General features: G+C 27.2%; 3 protein-coding genes and 1 long non-coding RNA gene across 14 annotated transcripts; 2 read left to right on the top strand and 2 right to left on the bottom strand.

The window, feature by feature from the left end:
• The first annotated feature begins 244 nt into the window (after positions 1 to 244).
• LOC126921254 (COP9 signalosome complex subunit 5) lies at positions 245 to 2,535 on the top strand. Of its 4 annotated transcripts, none has more exons than XM_050732706.1 (5): positions 245 to 263; positions 835 to 1,014; positions 1,102 to 1,336; positions 1,411 to 1,605; positions 1,681 to 2,535. In XM_050732706.1, exons 2-5 carry the CDS (start codon positions 863 to 865, stop codon positions 2,131 to 2,133), a joined length of 1,035 nt encoding a protein of 344 aa, XP_050588663.1. In that variant the 5' UTR covers positions 245 to 263; positions 835 to 862; the 3' UTR covers positions 2,134 to 2,535. The 4 variants fall into 4 exon arrangements, with proteins under 4 accessions (XP_050588663.1, XP_050588661.1, XP_050588660.1 ...); XM_050732704.1 differs by lacking the exon at positions 245 to 263 and adding an exon at positions 331 to 461; XM_050732703.1 differs by lacking the exon at positions 245 to 263 and adding an exon at positions 353 to 520.
• Positions 2,404 to 13,946, bottom strand: LOC126921236 (AP-1 complex subunit gamma-1). 8 transcript variants are annotated; one of them, XM_050732614.1, is made up of 16 exons: positions 13,824 to 13,946; positions 12,560 to 12,624; positions 9,942 to 10,003; positions 9,231 to 9,414; positions 8,984 to 9,130; positions 8,581 to 8,896; positions 8,020 to 8,037; positions 6,953 to 7,363; positions 6,643 to 6,873; positions 6,332 to 6,553; positions 6,083 to 6,210; positions 5,733 to 5,979; positions 5,346 to 5,601; positions 5,110 to 5,270; positions 4,942 to 5,034; positions 2,404 to 4,853 (listed from the first exon to the last, which is right to left on the bottom strand). In XM_050732614.1, the coding sequence occupies exons 2-16, from the start codon at positions 12,616 to 12,618 to the stop codon at positions 4,752 to 4,754; spliced, it is 2,637 nt and encodes an 878-aa protein (XP_050588571.1). In that variant the 5' UTR covers positions 12,619 to 12,624; positions 13,824 to 13,946; the 3' UTR covers positions 2,404 to 4,751. The 8 variants fall into 8 exon arrangements, with proteins under 8 accessions (XP_050588571.1, XP_050588575.1, XP_050588573.1 ...); XM_050732618.1 differs by lacking the exons at positions 12,560 to 12,624; positions 13,824 to 13,946 and adding exons at positions 10,361 to 10,479; positions 11,604 to 11,747 and having other exon boundaries at positions 9,231 to 9,423; XM_050732616.1 differs by lacking the exons at positions 12,560 to 12,624; positions 13,824 to 13,946 and adding exons at positions 10,361 to 10,479; positions 11,117 to 11,633 and having other exon boundaries at positions 9,231 to 9,423.
• Positions 11,407 to 11,748, top strand: LOC126921268 (uncharacterized). Its single transcript, XR_007712269.1, has 2 exons — positions 11,407 to 11,546; positions 11,627 to 11,748. It is a non-coding gene; the product is annotated as an uncharacterized LOC126921268 (long non-coding RNA).
• Positions 13,038 to 17,118, bottom strand: LOC126921262 (ADP-ribosylation factor-related protein 1). The gene is made up of 6 exons (XM_050732722.1): positions 16,434 to 17,118; positions 14,466 to 14,724; positions 14,222 to 14,392; positions 14,072 to 14,153; positions 13,824 to 13,995; positions 13,038 to 13,257 (listed from the first exon to the last, which is right to left on the bottom strand). The coding sequence occupies exons 2-6, from the start codon at positions 14,556 to 14,558 to the stop codon at positions 13,158 to 13,160; spliced, it is 618 nt and encodes a 205-aa protein (XP_050588679.1). The 5' UTR covers positions 14,559 to 14,724; positions 16,434 to 17,118; the 3' UTR covers positions 13,038 to 13,157.
• Between the last annotated feature and the right edge of the window lie 465 nt (positions 17,119 to 17,583).

Raw genomic sequence — 17,583 nt, 5'->3', positions numbered from 1 at the left:
GCGGTATAGAAAAATTAACCGCGTCGCGCTGCATTTATGAAACAAAATTTATCTCTATAATACCTTTTTCTATGTTACTTAATACTTTGAAGTTAATCGTAAATTAAACTTTGCAGTCTACTTCTTAGTATACTTATACTTAATATTTTCCTTACACGCATATTGGAGATACATAGTATCAGAGTAATAATAAACAAGATAGGTTAAAATCTTTCCTTGTGAGTAGGAAAAAAAACATCATATTACATAAACTATAATATTAGGTATTGTATATAACATAAAATATTCAATTAATACTTACCGCAAAATATAATAATAAAAATTTTATTGGTAGATGGCGTTAATAATAGAATGTATTGAAAGACGTGGTGGTGGTCTATCATTTATTATATTATAGTATTGTTCAATTCGAAACAAGTATATGACGTAGTAATTCAAAGTGTTGTGATAGAAGTATAGGAGTATGATTTTGAATTATTTTTAATTTACGTATTAGGCGGTTTAGTAAAGGCTTATAAACGTAATTTATCAAATATCTATACTTGTATTAAACAGTCGCAGAATACATTCTCATATTTGAATTATGTAAAAAATCAGATTTATGCAGTGATTTAAGATTTATATACTGTTTCATAAAATATTTATCATTTAATCTATGATCAGTAGAATAATTTTATTTATTTTTTCATAATTAACAATTGTTTTGATTATAGTTGGAAAAGGTCTTATCCACATTAAATAATGATATATGTATACATTCAAGTATAATATTGAGAAAGAACATGATAAAATATGTATGATAAGTCCAATTTATAATTTCTTTATTTATTTTAGAACTTAAGCTGTTGAATATAGATTAAATATGGCAAGCACTTCTTCTGACCAAAGTACAATTGCCAAAAAGACATGGGAAATGTCAAATAATATTGAAACAATTAGCACTGTTGATGAGATTTATAGGTATGATCGTAAAGAACAACAAGATATATTGGCTGCAAAACCATGGGAAAAGGAGTATGTTATCTTTTAAATATTTGTATCAATATTAAGATATATTTTTATGATCTCATTTCTAACCACATATTCTTGATCATATTTCAGCCCACATTTTTTCAAAGATATAAAAATCTCTGCATTAGCATTATTAAAAATGGTTATGCATGCTCGTTCTGGAGGAACTTTAGAAGTAATGGGTCTTTTGCTTGGAAAAGTTGCAGCAAATACAATGATTGTTATGGATTCTTTTGCATTACCTGTAGAAGGCACAGAAACAAGAGTTAACGCTCAAGCACAGGCTTATGAGTATATGACAGCATATATAGAAGCAGCTAAACAAGTACTTCTTAATTATTACAGATATAACATGTAACAACTGCCTATAATGTAATATTTATTTTCCAATTTATTAAGGTTGGAAGACAAGAAAATGCTATTGGATGGTACCATAGTCATCCTGGCTATGGATGTTGGTTATCGGGTATTGATGTATCTACACAAATGCTCAATCAAAATTTTCAGGAACCATTTGTTGCTATTGTAATTGATCCTGTGAGAACAATATCTGCTGGCAAAGTTTGTTTGGGTGCATTTAGAACATATCCAAAGGTGGTATATATTTGCTAATATTTATAATACATAAAAGAAATTATAAATAATAAAAAAAATATTTGATATAAAAAGGGATATAAACCAGCAAATGAAGAACCATCTGAGTATCAAACAATACCATTAAATAAGATTGAAGATTTTGGAGTTCACTGCAAACAATATTATTCTTTAGAAGTTTCTTATTTTAAATCATCATTAGATAGAAGATTATTAGATTCTTTGTGGAATAAATACTGGGTGAATACTTTAAGTTCCTCTAGTCTTCTAACAAATGCAGATTACACTACTGGGCAAATATTTGATTTATCGGATAAACTTGAGCAGTCAGAGGTTGCACTTGGAAGAGGATTTATTTTGGGTGGAACGGATCCTCATGATCGCAGTACTGTAGAAAAATTAATGAAAGCAACAAGAGACAGTTGTAAGACTACTATTGAAATTATTCATGGATTAATGGCACAAATAATCAAGGATAGATTATTTAATCAAGTTGGGTGTAATCCTATTGAATCTCAGCAACAGTAAAACGTATATATAACGTGTAATAATTACAATAATTGAATGATATAATAGAATGATTATAATTTACGTAAGTTGTAATTAATATAAGGAACATTTTTGATTAAAATATAATAAAAAAAATAAGTTTGTCTTTATATTTTTGATATATACCATGATCTTAATTATCTTAATATACATATTGAAATTATTCTTGCATAAGATAATCAACAAAAATTGTAATCTAAAAATAAATGAAATAACTAAATAACTATTAATACAATATTTTTCAAAGAGTAGTGGAATAAAAATACATTTTATTTTCACACCTTGAGTCTCTAGAAAGTATATATACAGCATCTTTATCATTATTCAATATCCTCACAGTTGATTTATATATATTTATATTTATAAAACTAATATAATATTGAGAACAAGTAGGCAGAGTACACCCCACTGAAGGGCTGACACTGTGTCACAGACTTTAGGACAAGGCCACTCAGAAACACACCCACCTGTTCTAGAATTATACACCTCATTCATAGCGCACAACATATAAGGGACGGAGCTAAAATGCATACAGTTATACTGATAATATACTTTTACTAGTATGTTATGATAATTATGCTTTAAAAGAAATTTAGGAGAAAGAAATAGTAAAAGAACATTTTGTTAACTTAGTTATTCAAAGTACTAGACGTTTTATAATACTAAAATTAATTGCGCTTAAAAATCTACATGTTCATACAATACTATTAGAATAAGGTAAATTAAATACAATTAAGTACAACTGTATCGTAACTTCATTTACATAAAATCTTGAAAAAGGTGAATACTTGCAAGTAAGATTTGCTATTGCTACTTTTTACGCAATTTATTATGTACTGTTTCGCATGATTTAGACGCACATTCATCATCAAATATTTGCTTCATATAGGAAAAAATAACACGTATAAAAAGATATGAATTTTTGTTTCAAAAGGTTCAATTCACTCATACAATTTTCAAATCCATTTAATTAAGAATTAAATCTTTTAACTTCTCTTAAATTGAATCTTACACATTTTTACATAGTTAAATAAATCCTATAATAAAAGGAATGTAAAAATACTTCTTCATATCATAATTTTTACTCTATTTTTAGTTAGTTCACAAAGAATATTCAAATATATGCTTTTTCAGAAATTATGTATTACAAAACGATGTTTATCAATAATAATAATTTTAGATTTTGTGCATGATGCTTAAATTATTTCAAGTTTTATATGAATTTAATTTTTTTATAAAAAGGAAATTTGTTAATAATTTTAAGTGATTTAGTAAATGAACATGTATATATAAAATAATTTGACAACCAGAATTCAGCCCTCCAATGATATCATATACTCCAAATACATTCAAAACAGTATAAACACCACCCATAACAGACGTAAATATGGGGTATAGCAAACGTACACGCTACATGTATATGTATTTATGTGTAACCCCCTTCTCACTTAAAAAAACTTTTCGTGAAAGAAGCAATGTTCCTCTATAAATTGTTGACATGTCAATTGTATCATAAACATATGTAGTAAAGAACCCCATTTTACATTCCTCGTAATAAGAATTTAATTACTTCTATGTTACTGTAATTATTTAATTATTTACAAGGCAATCGCGTCCGTTTATTACTTACAAATATAGTAGAAAAGATCAATTATTACAACGAGATTTAAGTGCTTGTCATTTATAATCGGGCAGCAACATTTTTAGGGGCAAACACCTTTTATCGGTATTATTAAGTGAGTTTAATAGTTTCTCTTATGTATCCTTTTTTTCGTATGTATTTTTTATTTTAATTATCCTATACGAGAAATTATATGCTAAATCAGAAGCTGTAAGATTAGAAATCCAACAGATCAAATAACAGTGTTGCATGTAATATTGTTCTATCTGTCTATTACTCAGTTAGAGAAAATATTTACACATCTCACAATACATGCAGCATAGTACAAGAGAAATTTTACATTCCTTTCTTTCTTTTTTTGACATTTAATAATTTCATTATAATAATAAATTTTATTATTTTTGAAAGACTTCAAAATAAATATCATACCATCTGCTCAACAAGCGCCAATTTAAATCAATTATAAAACTATTTTATAATAGTTAAAAAATTATTTTATAATGGAAGTAACCAATTTATTAATAATACTTGTTTTAAAAATACTAAGAATGGTTGTTTATTGTATAAATTTTTAAATATTTAAAAGATATTTTATTATGTTATTATACTCAACAGTGTAAAATCAGAATTTAAAAACAATTTATACATAAGCATAATTGCAAAAATCATACTTACAAGAAATTACGTCCTCAGCTTTCTATAAATATAAAATATGGCTTGTGAGCAGATGAAAAATTTGCAGATGTATGTTAAAAAAAATGTAATTCATCATAGATTTGAATCTTATTAGATTCAATGATTATTTCTGACGAATTATTAGATTAATCAATCGGTAGACGTTTTTGACAAACGTGTCATTTTACCAATATATTTTCATTTTATCTGATGAAAAGATGAAATTGGGTTTCAGTCTATTTAAGACTCAATTAATTATTTAGACAGGCATATGTACAATTGTCTTCCTTAATATATCTTGTCACTGCAATGTTAGGGAAGGAAAATTATTCACTTCCGTTTGTTCCAAAACTGGTCCTGTTGGTCCAGTGTAAGATATACGTAATCTCATTCTTAGAGGTACCTAAATTAAGAAAATATATAGATGATCAATAATAAAGCAAAACACATCTGTAAAATTTTTTAAATAAAATACTGTCGTACGAACTTACTTTGTTGATATTTGTAACTTTCAATACTTGAGTAACTTGTCCAGAAGGAGGAATGACTGTGCTTGATGGTGACAACATTTGTAGTTGGAATGTCTAAATAATAATACATAAAAAGTAATCCCCATGATTTTTTATATTTAATAACTGTAACACAAAATTGATTACTACCTTAGGAACTGCTGCTTGAAACAGAAAATCTGTCAGTATAGCACTTCCAGAATTTTGTGCTGACATATTAATAATTAATAAATCAGCAATGTCTGGCGGTCTTTCCAATTTGAAGGTTATTTTAAGTCCTGCTTTATCCAATACAATCATAGAAAGTGTATCTAGAGTTATGAAATAAAATGAGATTTGTATAGCATTAGCAGTAAGAAATAAATATTTGATTAAGTTGCACAAACCATTTTGAATTGATGATGAATTAAGCAAACCATCCACTAAAAAGTTTGTTGTGTTAGTGGGACTAAATATTTGTAATGGCGTTTGTGTCTGTGGCAGTGTAGATGTAGATGTAGGTGCACTTAAATCCAAACTACCAAGTAGATCCAAAAGATCATTATTGTTTACTGTATTTGTTGAATTAGAAGGTGGACTTTTATTTGATACAGAAGATGACATTCCTAAGTCGGTGGTTCCCAACAAATCTAGAAGTGCACTCTAGAAAAATATAAAAAACATTAAACTCTGTTAATTAAAAATAAAAAAATTATTAAATTAATAAAAATAATTAAAAATTAATAAAAATTAATAAAATTATAATTCTTATAAACTGTCCGATACAAACTTACTGAATCAGATGGTGGAGTACTCGCTTCCAAAACTGAAGATTTATCTTCTTCTGGTTCTGGTTCACCATTTACCATACCAATAATTCCATTAGCTTGTGGTCTAGCAGTTTCCATAGGAGGCATTCTTTCAAGTAATGCAGGTCGTAAATGATCATATTTTCTGAACAACTGTGAAAATTCGATACCTCGTTGTTGCAATTCTATATGTAAATTGCTTCCAAATGTATCAATTATTTGACGAATTTTTCTGAAATATATATAAAGCTTATATAAATAATTATTTAAGGAAAATGAATGCAAAAAATAATATAATAGTACCAGTAACAATTAGATTTTTCAACGATACTTACTCATTACCCTTCTGAAATCTTGTGCTAAGTTTTGTGAGAGATAATAATGTATATTGTTTCGTGACCACTGTATTTTGTGGACTCCAGAGTAACCTTTGATAAACATCAATAACTTCATCTTCTGTTAACTAATAATAAAAGAAAATATATACGTATATTAATTATTTAATACTTTTTAACTATCTTAATTTTATCATAAAGAATGGAGAATAAGCATATACAGATATACATAGTGTCTAACATACGTACATTGACAGGAGTATCTATATCTTCTGATGGTGGTCCATACAGTAATAAATCACCATATTCACCAATACACCATGTTGCTACTTGAGCCAAAGGTTGCTTATCGGATGTATCTTTTTCCAGTGCTCTCCACAATGCACTGACAGCATAGCTTTGCTGTGATTGGGTTTCTGAAATTAACTGAATGGTGCATGCTACTACATCATCTCGAACATAATTACCAGCCTAGAAACAAGAAAATTACAATGATGAAGATTGAAAATAACTATAAAGTTAGTGAAATATATGTAAAATTAATGTAATAAATTTCATACAGCAACAAGAACTTTGAATAACGTTTCAAGATGCCAACGTTTATTTGGCGCAAATCTTTCGGCAGACATTACTATGTTACTACTACATTGCGCTTTAAATTCTGGATCAGCACGTTCCAAAAAAAGTAATAACTCTTTCATCATGTTCCTAATATTGTTTGAATTTACAAGTGCAAAACTAAGCTCCATAGCTCGTCTTCTAATCGATACATCCGGATCTTTTAGACACTCCTGAGAAACAAAAAATGAAAGAAATATTTAGTAATATAATATCAAATACAAAGATATGAAATAACATGATAAACATTACCAGGATTGTTGAGCGATGTCTTTGTACTGCACTTGTATCTACATAAACTGTTTTTAATAACGTATTCAAAGCAACATATCGAATGTTCTTATCGTTATTTAATAAAAATCGACCTAATATATTCACTGCTAACACTCTCAGTCCACTTTCAGATTTTATATCCATAATAGATAATACAGTTTCATATAATATAGTGTTTCCAACATTTTTGCTAGTTTCTGTATTAGTTGCAACTTGTGCAAGTATATCGTTCATTGCTTCGGATGCATCGATATCATTACGTCCCAAAATTCGAAGGAGACGTAATATCTTTACTTGAAGGAACGGGTCAGATACTCCAGATACATCATGTTCTGGAGAATATCCAGCTAGTATTAAATTTTTTAAGATCCTCACAAGATTTGGCACAATCTGAAATAATAATTTTATTTTTATTGAATAATATATTATTTACACAATTTTATGTAAACAAAGTTTAACCGAGAAATATGTAAACATATACCAATAAACAAATTATAATAGAATGACAATGCATAGTTCAATTAAAAACTTTTATGAAGTTATCAAAAAACAATATTTAATTCTAGATACAAAAATAAAGATATACATTGTTATATTTAAGAAACAGATATAAGCTGCTAAGAAAGATCACAAAGTAACATCAATTATATTACATTATTTGTGCACAAACAGATATACCTTAACATCCATAATATAACTAATATAACTAGAAAGATATTCAATAACTGTGCTTCATATAATTAAAATACATTCTTATACAAACATATGTTCAATAAAAAAGTAAAATATTAAAATGTTATTTATAAAAATTCAATTAATATTCAATATGCATTTATTGAAAGTATTTCATGTTATAGGTACTATAATTTTAAAATACATGCACATGTTTTCATATTTCATTATTTTATATTGATCTTGCATTAGTAAAGCATTTAATATAAATAATCAAATATCTTCAATAGAAATTACATAGAATAAAAAATAAAAACGATATCCACAATAAGCTTAACATGCAAAAATATAAAAAATGCTCGTATGCTTTTTACCTCTCGATGGCCGCATTCCTAAAGAAGATAAAACCATACTTATATTATGAAATATTATGAGATATTATGAGATATTATGAATATCACTATGAGCAAAGAATTATTAAAAAATAACACTTAAGATTATTGATCACATTTGAAACTTTTTTATGAAATATTTTACATATATTAAGACATTTGTGTTTTATCAACAGATACATTTATGTCCTTTGTCATAGCACTGTTATTAATAAAATATAAGTAAAATTATAGACTACACATTATTTTCGATAATCTTTTTTTAGTAAATGTTCAATTTGCTTCAATATAAAAATTTTTTACTAGAAGTATGAGTTCAATGCTCTGGTTAACTGATAATGCTACTACGATCTAGCTTGCAGCTATTAAACTAGCAGACTAGATATAACAACATTAAAAAGACTTAAATTGTATTTAAAAAATAATGTATAATGTTCTTTGATGCAATGACAAAATGTTTGTAATACTAGTCACAAACAACTAAGTATTTTACTAGTTTTGATGTAGTATCCCTCTATCACTTATTAAGCATGTAAAATTTACCTTTTTAAAATGATTCAATGTATCAACACTGTTTTCACACATTTCTGTAATAAGTGTGACACCTGTAATTAATACACCATGGTTTTTCTCTGTAATTAAACTACGAGTAGCAGGTAGAAACATTTCCATTAACTCTGGTACACGTCTAATAATTCTGAATGCACAAAGTGCTGCTTTTTTTCGAATATATGCATTTGCTGACTTCATTAGCCTTTCAACTTCAGATGCCAAATCCCTGGCCATTTCTGGTGATGCAATTGCACCCAAAGTACATAATGCCAAACCAATAACAAATTGTGTGGAGCTATTTAAATCACTGCAAGAGGAATTAAATGTTTAAAATATTAAAATACCCTATTATACATACTTAAAAAATATTAAAATAATTTTAGCGAATTATTACTTTTTTAAACAATTTGTAATTAAAAGATGAACATCTTGTCGTTCATCTAGCAGTAACATTGCACCTAAGTAACCAATTCGTTTGTCTGTGAACCTTGGGGATGCAATAAGTTTTAGACATTCTAGTTGGCCAAAATGAGCTGGATATCTACAAAATTAATATAATTTTTATTTCTAATAAAAGAAAGAATATTAAATATACATTGTTGAACTTATTAATGAATATAAAGAGAAAATTGAATACAAACCCAAGCATATGAATATATAAAAGTTTCGCAATATTGCGACATCTCCATACACTATCTTCTTCTCTGAATGTTGAACGAATATAAGCACATTCCTTGTTAACAACTGTCCTTTCTTCTGCTGCAGTTCTAGCAGCTCTTATTTGTCTGATGAGATCCCTCAATCGAGTTGGTGCAGGCATTCTAACTGTTGAGACTTTTAAATTATAACATGTTATCAAGTTTAATGTTAGTAGGATTTAATGAGTTAAATGCTTGAGTTATGAATAATAATAATAATCGCAGAAAATTATTTTGTATGTGAAATACAAGCAATGATATGGAGCAATATTTAATTCTACAGGAGGAAATTATATAATAGTAAAGTTTTATAACAATGATATTTTTTTTAAATTCTTTATGTTCTATTCTTATATCACCCTTCCATTTTTTTCAAAGAACATGATAAATATTTCAATGTTACTTATTATTTATTGAAAAATTAAATTATATTCATTACTAAAAACAATCAATTCAAATTAGATCAATGGAGTTAATTATGACATCTATTTAATTCGAGTTTTAAGTTAATATTATAAAAACATGAGATATTTTTTAAGTTTGAGGCATGTAATATATAGAATTAATAATAAGCATATAAGTTACAAAATACTATAGGAACTAATACAAGTATTCATTATATATTTATTATAAATAAATATTGTACTCTCTTACCTCTTTCTACTGCTTCATTAAATGCTTGTTTTATGGAGGCCATATTAAAGGCTGGGTTAAACCTGCAATATACACACCCATGCTATTTACACACACAAACCATTTACATACCATTTTGTTTGTTGTGCAATGACACTCATGATACAATTCCAATTATTCTACACTTGCTTCAAATGAACAATGTTTTTTTTCAAGCAATATTACAAAAGACTATTGAAATAACATATTTTCTATCATTGCAATAACAAATTGTTCTTTTAATTAAAACTTAAGAATAACTGTATTAAAATTAGTATAGTATTAGAAAAAGATCTAAATGATTAGCAATAATTTACATTTAATAACATTTTCATATCTTTTCATTATATAAGGGGATACTGTTATGAATAATTAACTTAATGTTAGAAAATATATATTACCCGTGTTCTGAAGCATTCATGGTTTTCAATGATGTTCTCAATGATGTTCTCAAATGTATATGATGAACTTCAGTAATACAAATGAAGTATAGATGAGTATGGAACACACAGTTTCCTTCCTATTGAGAAAAGGTCACGTAATATTATGGACAATTGTAAAATATTATTTGCAAAAACTTTAAACAGCTACAAGTATAAAATAAATAAAAATAAGTTGATGTTCTCTACCTTTGTTCTTGAAAAATTTTTAATCATTAATTTAATAAAACCATCATTATATAAAAATGATACAAAATGAAAAATATATTAAAATTATAATATAACAATATACGACATAAGAACCAATTAAAATTGTATTTACATATCACACAATATCATCCTATAAAAAGTAAACATATATATTGTTTTTGTATACATTATAATTGTTTAATTATCTTTCACAAAGGGGATAAATAAAAGTAATTATGAGCAATATTATTTGGAAAGTATTATATCTTGAAACAAAATACAAATATATTATTTGTATTATAATTTTAGTTTATCAGTAATTTGTTACATACAATAAAAGCTTGAAAGTTTATATATAAAAGACGAAAACAAATACAATATACAGGTTCTTTGTTGAATAGAGAACATAAACTTAATATTCTATTTTAAACGCGTTATAAAACGTGCATATAAATACAAAATAACCGGTTTCGCTGGCGAAATCTAAGTAGTCGATCAGAAGAGTGCAATGCATGCAATGGATATTACCTAGTTTTTGAATGTCATTCGACCAGAAATTCACGTGCTATAAAAACGCGTCGCGGTCGTACGCTCGTACAACTCGACAGCATATTGTAAAACGTGTAAACCGGTTATATAAAAGATCGTTCGCACTGAAGGGCATCGAACCAAGGGTTAGTTTTCTAGCTGTCAAACAGTACCAGTCAAGGACGTCGTTTTCAGGAAACTTGAGATCCGGAAATATTTAAACGACGTTTCACGGCGTACGTATGAGACGACACGAAGACGCCGTTGAATCTATCGTCGTCGTATCGCCCACCTTTTACACGTAACGTCGTATGACAAATACGGCGAGATATGCCTCGCCTCCTAGGGCGCGAGTTGTGCGCCCTCACTCACTTCTGCATAGTCTCTACTCTGCACCTGGTATATCGGCCTGTATCGGTTTACATATACGGTTTGCATTCCGAGTATTTCGCTCCTAATTTGACTTTATATCGTTGACAATACGTACCGTACGAAACGTTTGATTCACAGTAAGGGGTTAATCAACTGGGAAAAAAACCATAGACATAGTTAAACGTCCACAGTCGTTTAGCCTATCACACGACAAACACTCTTCACGATGGTCCGCGGTATTCGCACACCAAAAATCAAAATGGCTACCCATTTTCACTGACGTTGTTCCTGATAATACCGTGGGTTTTTGGTTAATGTTATCGTGACCATTTTCTACAATATAGGTTCCTTACAATTGAAACATCAGTGAACGGATATAACAATTATTCTTTTCCGAAATTCCAATTGTTTCATTACACTTGTACCGTTAATTCCAACTCTCTTATTTACACTTTTGCTCAACGTAGTGAATAAAAATGATGTTCATTTCTAAAGCGCGAAATTTGTACTGTTTTGTTCAATCGAAAGTTTATGATCCATTTTTCCCCTTATGTTCCGATAAGATGTCTTTATTGAAAATTTTAGTGATGCGTATTTTCTCATTGAAAATAGAATTTTTTCTTTCTCTCTCCCTCTCTCACTCTTATGATGAAATATTAATATATAATTTGAGCGTCATTGCACAATTTGTATTAAAAATAATGAAATTGTGACATACATATGTATATCTACAATATGTTAGCATATCTAATATAAAAATACTTATTTGGTACAGATTGCTATTAGATATTCATTAAATTAAATTACATAATTTTTTGTTATTTCATTTGTATCAAATAAATTTTTCAATGAAATATAATTTTGTGATATTTCTCATAGAAGTAATTCTAATAATATAATTATATACACTGTTAATGTTATGGAATAATTTATATCACATGCTTGTTACAAATAAACATTTATTATATATATAAATAGTTTAAAGTGATAAATAGATATGTGATTATACATAATTTATATATATCTAGAACTAATTTTTGTATGAGATGTTAGAGATAATAAAGTCATTACCTTCTATTCAATTCTGGTGGTAAAACACTCCAATCTTCAGATTCGTAATATGTCCACATGGTGCACTAGAAGATTATCAAAAACATTTAATACTGAAATTATAAATCGTACATTGTCTAGTATACAACTGAAGTAACAGTTTTGAAGACTTTTTATCACCAACATGACAGAAGGGGAAATAAGGTGTTAGCATTATCTCTTATCTCAACTACCTTGATATCAGTAATACAGATCAGTTAACAGAGTAATTGGGAAATTCATTAATTATACTAAATAAAGAATAAAAACTACTAAAATATCAATTGGTGATAATTATCATGTAACAATTGATAATAAAGCTGATATTAAAGTAGATTAAAAAGCAATGAATTAAATAATAATAAATAAAATGTAAAAGAGCTACCTTTTACAAAGTAAAAAAAGATATTAATATTCTGTTATCATAAATATAAATTGACAGAGTAAGTAATTCAATTAGTACAGATTAAAAAACAAAGTTTATTAGTAAAAATGTAGTTTCTAATGTAAATGTACAGAATTTTTACATTAAAATACTGTTCATATATTAACTTATATGAAACAAATCAGGAATGTCTTGTTAGGACAGACAATTGTCATTCTGATTACGAGGGGGCCGAACGTCATTGTTTCTCTTGACACAATCCACGAGCCAGTGAATTCCTTCATCTATGCCATCCCTTTTGTATTGTATAAATAATTATATGATATAATTGTTTTAAATAACTCATAAATTTCATAACATGCCCATCTTATCAATATAACGTATTCAAAATTATATAGTATAATTTGATTGATAATTTATTATTTACATTAAAAATGTTTTATATTTTCATTAAATCTTATATAATTATATGTATAAAAATAATATTCAAACTCAAATACTATTGATTAAGAAATTAGAAAATAATTACTATTTTAATTGTAATTTTAGTAAATCATTACAGAAATAAACAATTTACAACTAAAATAGAAAATTGGCATGATATCATGTTATGAAGTATTTTTTTTTACTTAACATAAGATTTGTTGCATTCAACTTAAAGTAATTATTCTTTTTAAGCAATTTTCTTTGTAATTCATATTTTATTCATTTATCAATTAGTCATTTATGTCACTACACTAGAAACTTAAAACAATTATATGTAACTCATAAAATCATATTAATATAAATAAGTACATAATATAATTTAATTTCAATAAAAAAAAACAAAATTAAAATAAATAAGTCTAAAAATTTACATACCCGTTCAAAGCAGAAACAGGCATCACCATACAATCTCTTCTACCTATTAGGTGTGCATTTTGATTAAAAATTGGTTTTACTTCTCTAACACCCATACAATCAGGCACATCCTGCTTATTAGCTAGGACTAAAAGTGGTACACCTATTAAGTGTTCTGACGATATAACTCTATCTGTAATAAAATATAAATATTTGTCCAATAAAAAATATTATAATTCAATGTATATTCTATTTTTTTCAAACTTTACCAAAAGTTTCTTTAGATTCAGGTATCTTTTCTCGATCTGATGAATCAACTATGTAAATAACAGCATGTGATTCTGCATAATACTATAAACATAAAATATATATAATTTCTTGCAATAGAATAAATGGGTATATATCAAATTATCAATTACCTTATCCCACAGTGATCGAAGTTCCTCTTGTCCACCAAGATCCCAGAAGTTAAAACGAACACCAGCTATATCAATTTTTCCAATATTTAAACCAACGGTTGTTGTAATTTTGCAAGGATTCATACCTTTGTAATTCTTTGTAAATTTTGTTTTCGCCGCCTCTAAATATGTCTATGGATTCAAAAACCATTTAGAAACGAATTTGTTTACTTAACCACAATTACACAGCTTTTTAATTCCTCACCGTTTTCCCTGCATTATCGAGACCTAATATTAATATAAAATATTCATCTTTTTGCACAAGATACTTGTACAACCCATGTAAAAGTGTGTACATTTCAAAACGCGATTAATTATCAAAAAATTTACGTTTCATGTTGTTTACATATCATGTTCGAAAAAAATGTATATATATATATGGTCGTCCATGCAGATATGTTCTATGTACGTATTTTACATATATGTAGTATGAAGCCACAATGAGATTAATAAAAACAAATATACTGAAATAGTGTACACATTAATAAGTGTATGTGATATAAATTACACAATATATATGTATGTATTTTTTACGTACAAACTAAATATATTGTAAAATAGATATTTACAATTTTAATTATTTGTTAACATATAACCTGAGAAAACATTATTATTTTATATTACTTCTTATTATATTCGCATTCAAATATTTATGCAATAACTTTATTAACTTTTTATGTTCTTATCTTATTTTTTATTTTCAAATTAAAACTTTACTAGTTCAGTCAAATTAGCGCCAAAATGCGAATTTGTTAAAATCATATTCAGAAACAGATCCGATACGTCTGTCATTCAAAATTTCTTGCACAGATTCTGTAAACAATCTTCAAAATTGCTGAAAACACATTTTTTGCATGTAACAATAAACGTAATAATCGATTCCCAAAAAGTTTACTATAAAAGTCGTAGATATTAAAAATATTTATCAAATGAGATATCGAACGTTAAGATTGGCTAGCTCGTTAAGCCGTAAGCAAATAAAAATCGTTCAAAAACGCACTTTTTTCAAATGTCAATTATTTATGTAAAATTGAATATACGAAGTCGAAACTTTATATAAATATAGCTTTTATCATCCTTAAAAAGTGTACCATATTTCGTTCCCAAATATTTATTAATTTTTGCAAAAAGCTATTTGTCACATAAAAACACAACTTCATAAAAGTTAATTTTTACAATTTTAAAAAATCACACAGCAAGTAGCAGAGGCTTTCTCCATTCTTGAAGAGTTATACTATTATGTACAATTCGAAACTAAGCGATTTTTTAATTACAAACTATTCAAAAATAACGCTATATCATTATGTCATATCATGATATTGACAAATTCGCAAAGATATTTTCGACATTATATATTGTACTTCTACAATTTTGGATATGTTTGGGTTAAGTTCTGTAGCAAAGCATAAAAATGCAATGTCAACAAAATCAATAATTCGTGCGTTATTTCAGATTTTTATATCAAATATTTCATTTTTTAATTTAATCATTGATTTCTTTAATAATGCATTTAAATAGGTTTTGACGTAGAATGTTCCTTAAAATCGATATGTGTAAAAAAGATATATAGTTCTATTTCTCAGAAAAAACTACTTTAAATTTCATGTATTCTCTATGCATTCTTTTATAAAAAAGAATAATCACATCAAATTATGTTTTCCTTGAAACCATCCAACTTCTATTCAAAATATTTTTCATTAAAATTATTACTTACGTAATAATCGATTTTATATTATTATTACAATATTATTATAATATAAATAAAATATTTGCATTAATAATAAAAAATTGTTCTAATTAAAGTCATAATAATCTGCAAAATAACAACATTTATTTTATAAAAGATACATATATCTTGTATAAAAAACATAGATGAATTTCATTGCAAAACTACTTTTCTTTACTGTTTCTTTTTTAGATTAGCAATATTTAAGGAACATTAATGTAGAATAATCGTTAAAAAATTTTTAGAAGAAATGTATTTAAAGATATTTGTTTCCATTCTAATTTTTCTATCCACTTGCTCTTTGTTATAGCTAGTTCTTAGTAATATGTATTTGGTCCAAATATATTTAATGCAAAGCTTCCATAAGTGTTTTTTTTTTTTTTTTTTTTTTTTTTAAGTTATAGCAATTTCCTAAAGAGAAATACACAAAAATAAAGTACAAATTACCATTTCATATTTCTAAATAGAATTTCATTTTGACTCCAGTAAAGTATGAACAATATCTGTTATGATTGCCTAGATGACTATGTTATTGTACATCATGTTTCTGTTGCATTTATGAGCCACATAGCTATTGTTGAGTTAATTGTAGCAATTGTTGCTGTGATTAAATGTAGAAGATCCATGTAGGAGATCAGAAACTGTTACAATTTTTTAAATTTTTACATTTGAACTATTTTTCAAAACTTAATCATTTCTGAGACATTTAAAATCACTGATTTCACTTGGAGATACTTTCTTGTTATTGTGTACTATGTAATATGTAATACCAGAGAGGAGATGTAGTACTATATTGTGGTAACGGTACCAGACAGATGATCAACAATCACAACTTGTGATTATAGTTAGTGAATTACTGACGTTATGATTCATACTTAGTGTTGTATACAAGTTATATACAGTTTTGGAAACTCCCGTAGAAAGAGTAAGATTTTTAGCGATCGGCAAATGTTATTCAATTTATCCGCAATAAAGCAATTTAATCAAGTTGTTTAGGATTTGTTGTGTAACGCCAATATGCAAATATAGCGCGGGTTCGTTTACTTCTGTCTCTTTCTCATATCTTTCAAGTGTTACTAATCGCCAGTCAATAGTTGCAATCACAGTAGTCAAGTTTGTTTACGTTTACTGTCTCGTCTTGTTAGGGAGATTATACATATATACTTATTTTAAGTAAACGGTAAAAAATCATGAAAAGTATTTCAGTTTAACCCAGTTGAGTAAACCCAGTGGTTTAGTTTATATTCTTTGCTTTCAATCGGTTATTGTTTTCACTGCAGGATGGCGTTAAATGCAAAATCCTAATCACTTGAACCCAGCGTCTGTGGTGGCCGATTTATAAAACACAACTCCCAATGTTAAGACCCTTACCCCATTCACAAGAGTCTCCACATTTGTCTATACGACCATGCTCATACCCATACTGTAGGCAAATGGAGGTAGGGGGACAACGTTATAGATGCAAAGCGAAGAAACATAAAACGAAATTCATGTGATATAAGCGAGTGGGATTAATACGACATCATATTCTCTCAAGAGAGAAATTTTGTGATAACATCTTTATTTACACTGTGAACATATACAGATACGGTAATTC

The sequence above is a fragment of the Bombus affinis genome, chromosome 10, assembly GCF_024516045.1.
Source record: "Bombus affinis isolate iyBomAffi1 chromosome 10, iyBomAffi1.2, whole genome shotgun sequence".
NCBI lineage: Eukaryota > Metazoa > Arthropoda > Insecta > Hymenoptera > Apidae > Bombus > Bombus affinis.
The sequence above is the reverse complement of the archived record's forward strand: the minus strand, read 5'-3'. Positions and strand labels throughout refer to the sequence as shown.

What these genes read in the sequence shown, in the direction of transcription:
- LOC126921236 (XM_050732614.1), bottom strand. Translation starts at nt 12,618, where the DNA reads ATGTGGACATATTACGAATCTGAAGATTGGAGTGTTTTACCACCAGAA. An exon ending in ATATAGATACTCCTGTCAAT is followed by an intron (nt 6,211 to 6,331) that starts GTACGTATGTTA and finishes TTTTATTATTAG; the next exon opens with TTAACAGAAGATGAAGTTAT. An exon ending in TTCATCATCAATTCAAAATG is followed by an intron (nt 5,271 to 5,345) that starts GTTTGTGCAACT and finishes TCATAACTCTAG; the next exon opens with ATACACTTTCTATGATTGTA.
- LOC126921262 (XM_050732722.1), bottom strand. Translation starts at nt 14,558, where the DNA reads ATGTACACACTTTTACATGGGTTGTACAAGTATCTTGTGCAAAAAGAT. An exon ending in TGAATCTAAAGAAACTTTTG is followed by an intron (nt 13,996 to 14,071) that starts GTAAAGTTTGAA and finishes ATTTTATTACAG; the next exon opens with ATAGAGTTATATCGTCAGAA. An exon ending in CCTGTTTCTGCTTTGAACGG is followed by an intron (nt 13,258 to 13,823) that starts GTATGTAAATTT and finishes ACAATACAAAAG; the next exon opens with GGATGGCATAGATGAAGGAA.
- LOC126921254 (XM_050732706.1), top strand. Translation starts at nt 863, where the DNA reads ATGGCAAGCACTTCTTCTGACCAAAGTACAATTGCCAAAAAGACATGG. An exon ending in ATATAGAAGCAGCTAAACAA is followed by an intron (nt 1,337 to 1,410) that starts GTACTTCTTAAT and finishes CAATTTATTAAG; the next exon opens with GTTGGAAGACAAGAAAATGC. An exon ending in CATTTAGAACATATCCAAAG is followed by an intron (nt 1,606 to 1,680) that starts GTGGTATATATT and finishes TGATATAAAAAG; the next exon opens with GGATATAAACCAGCAAATGA.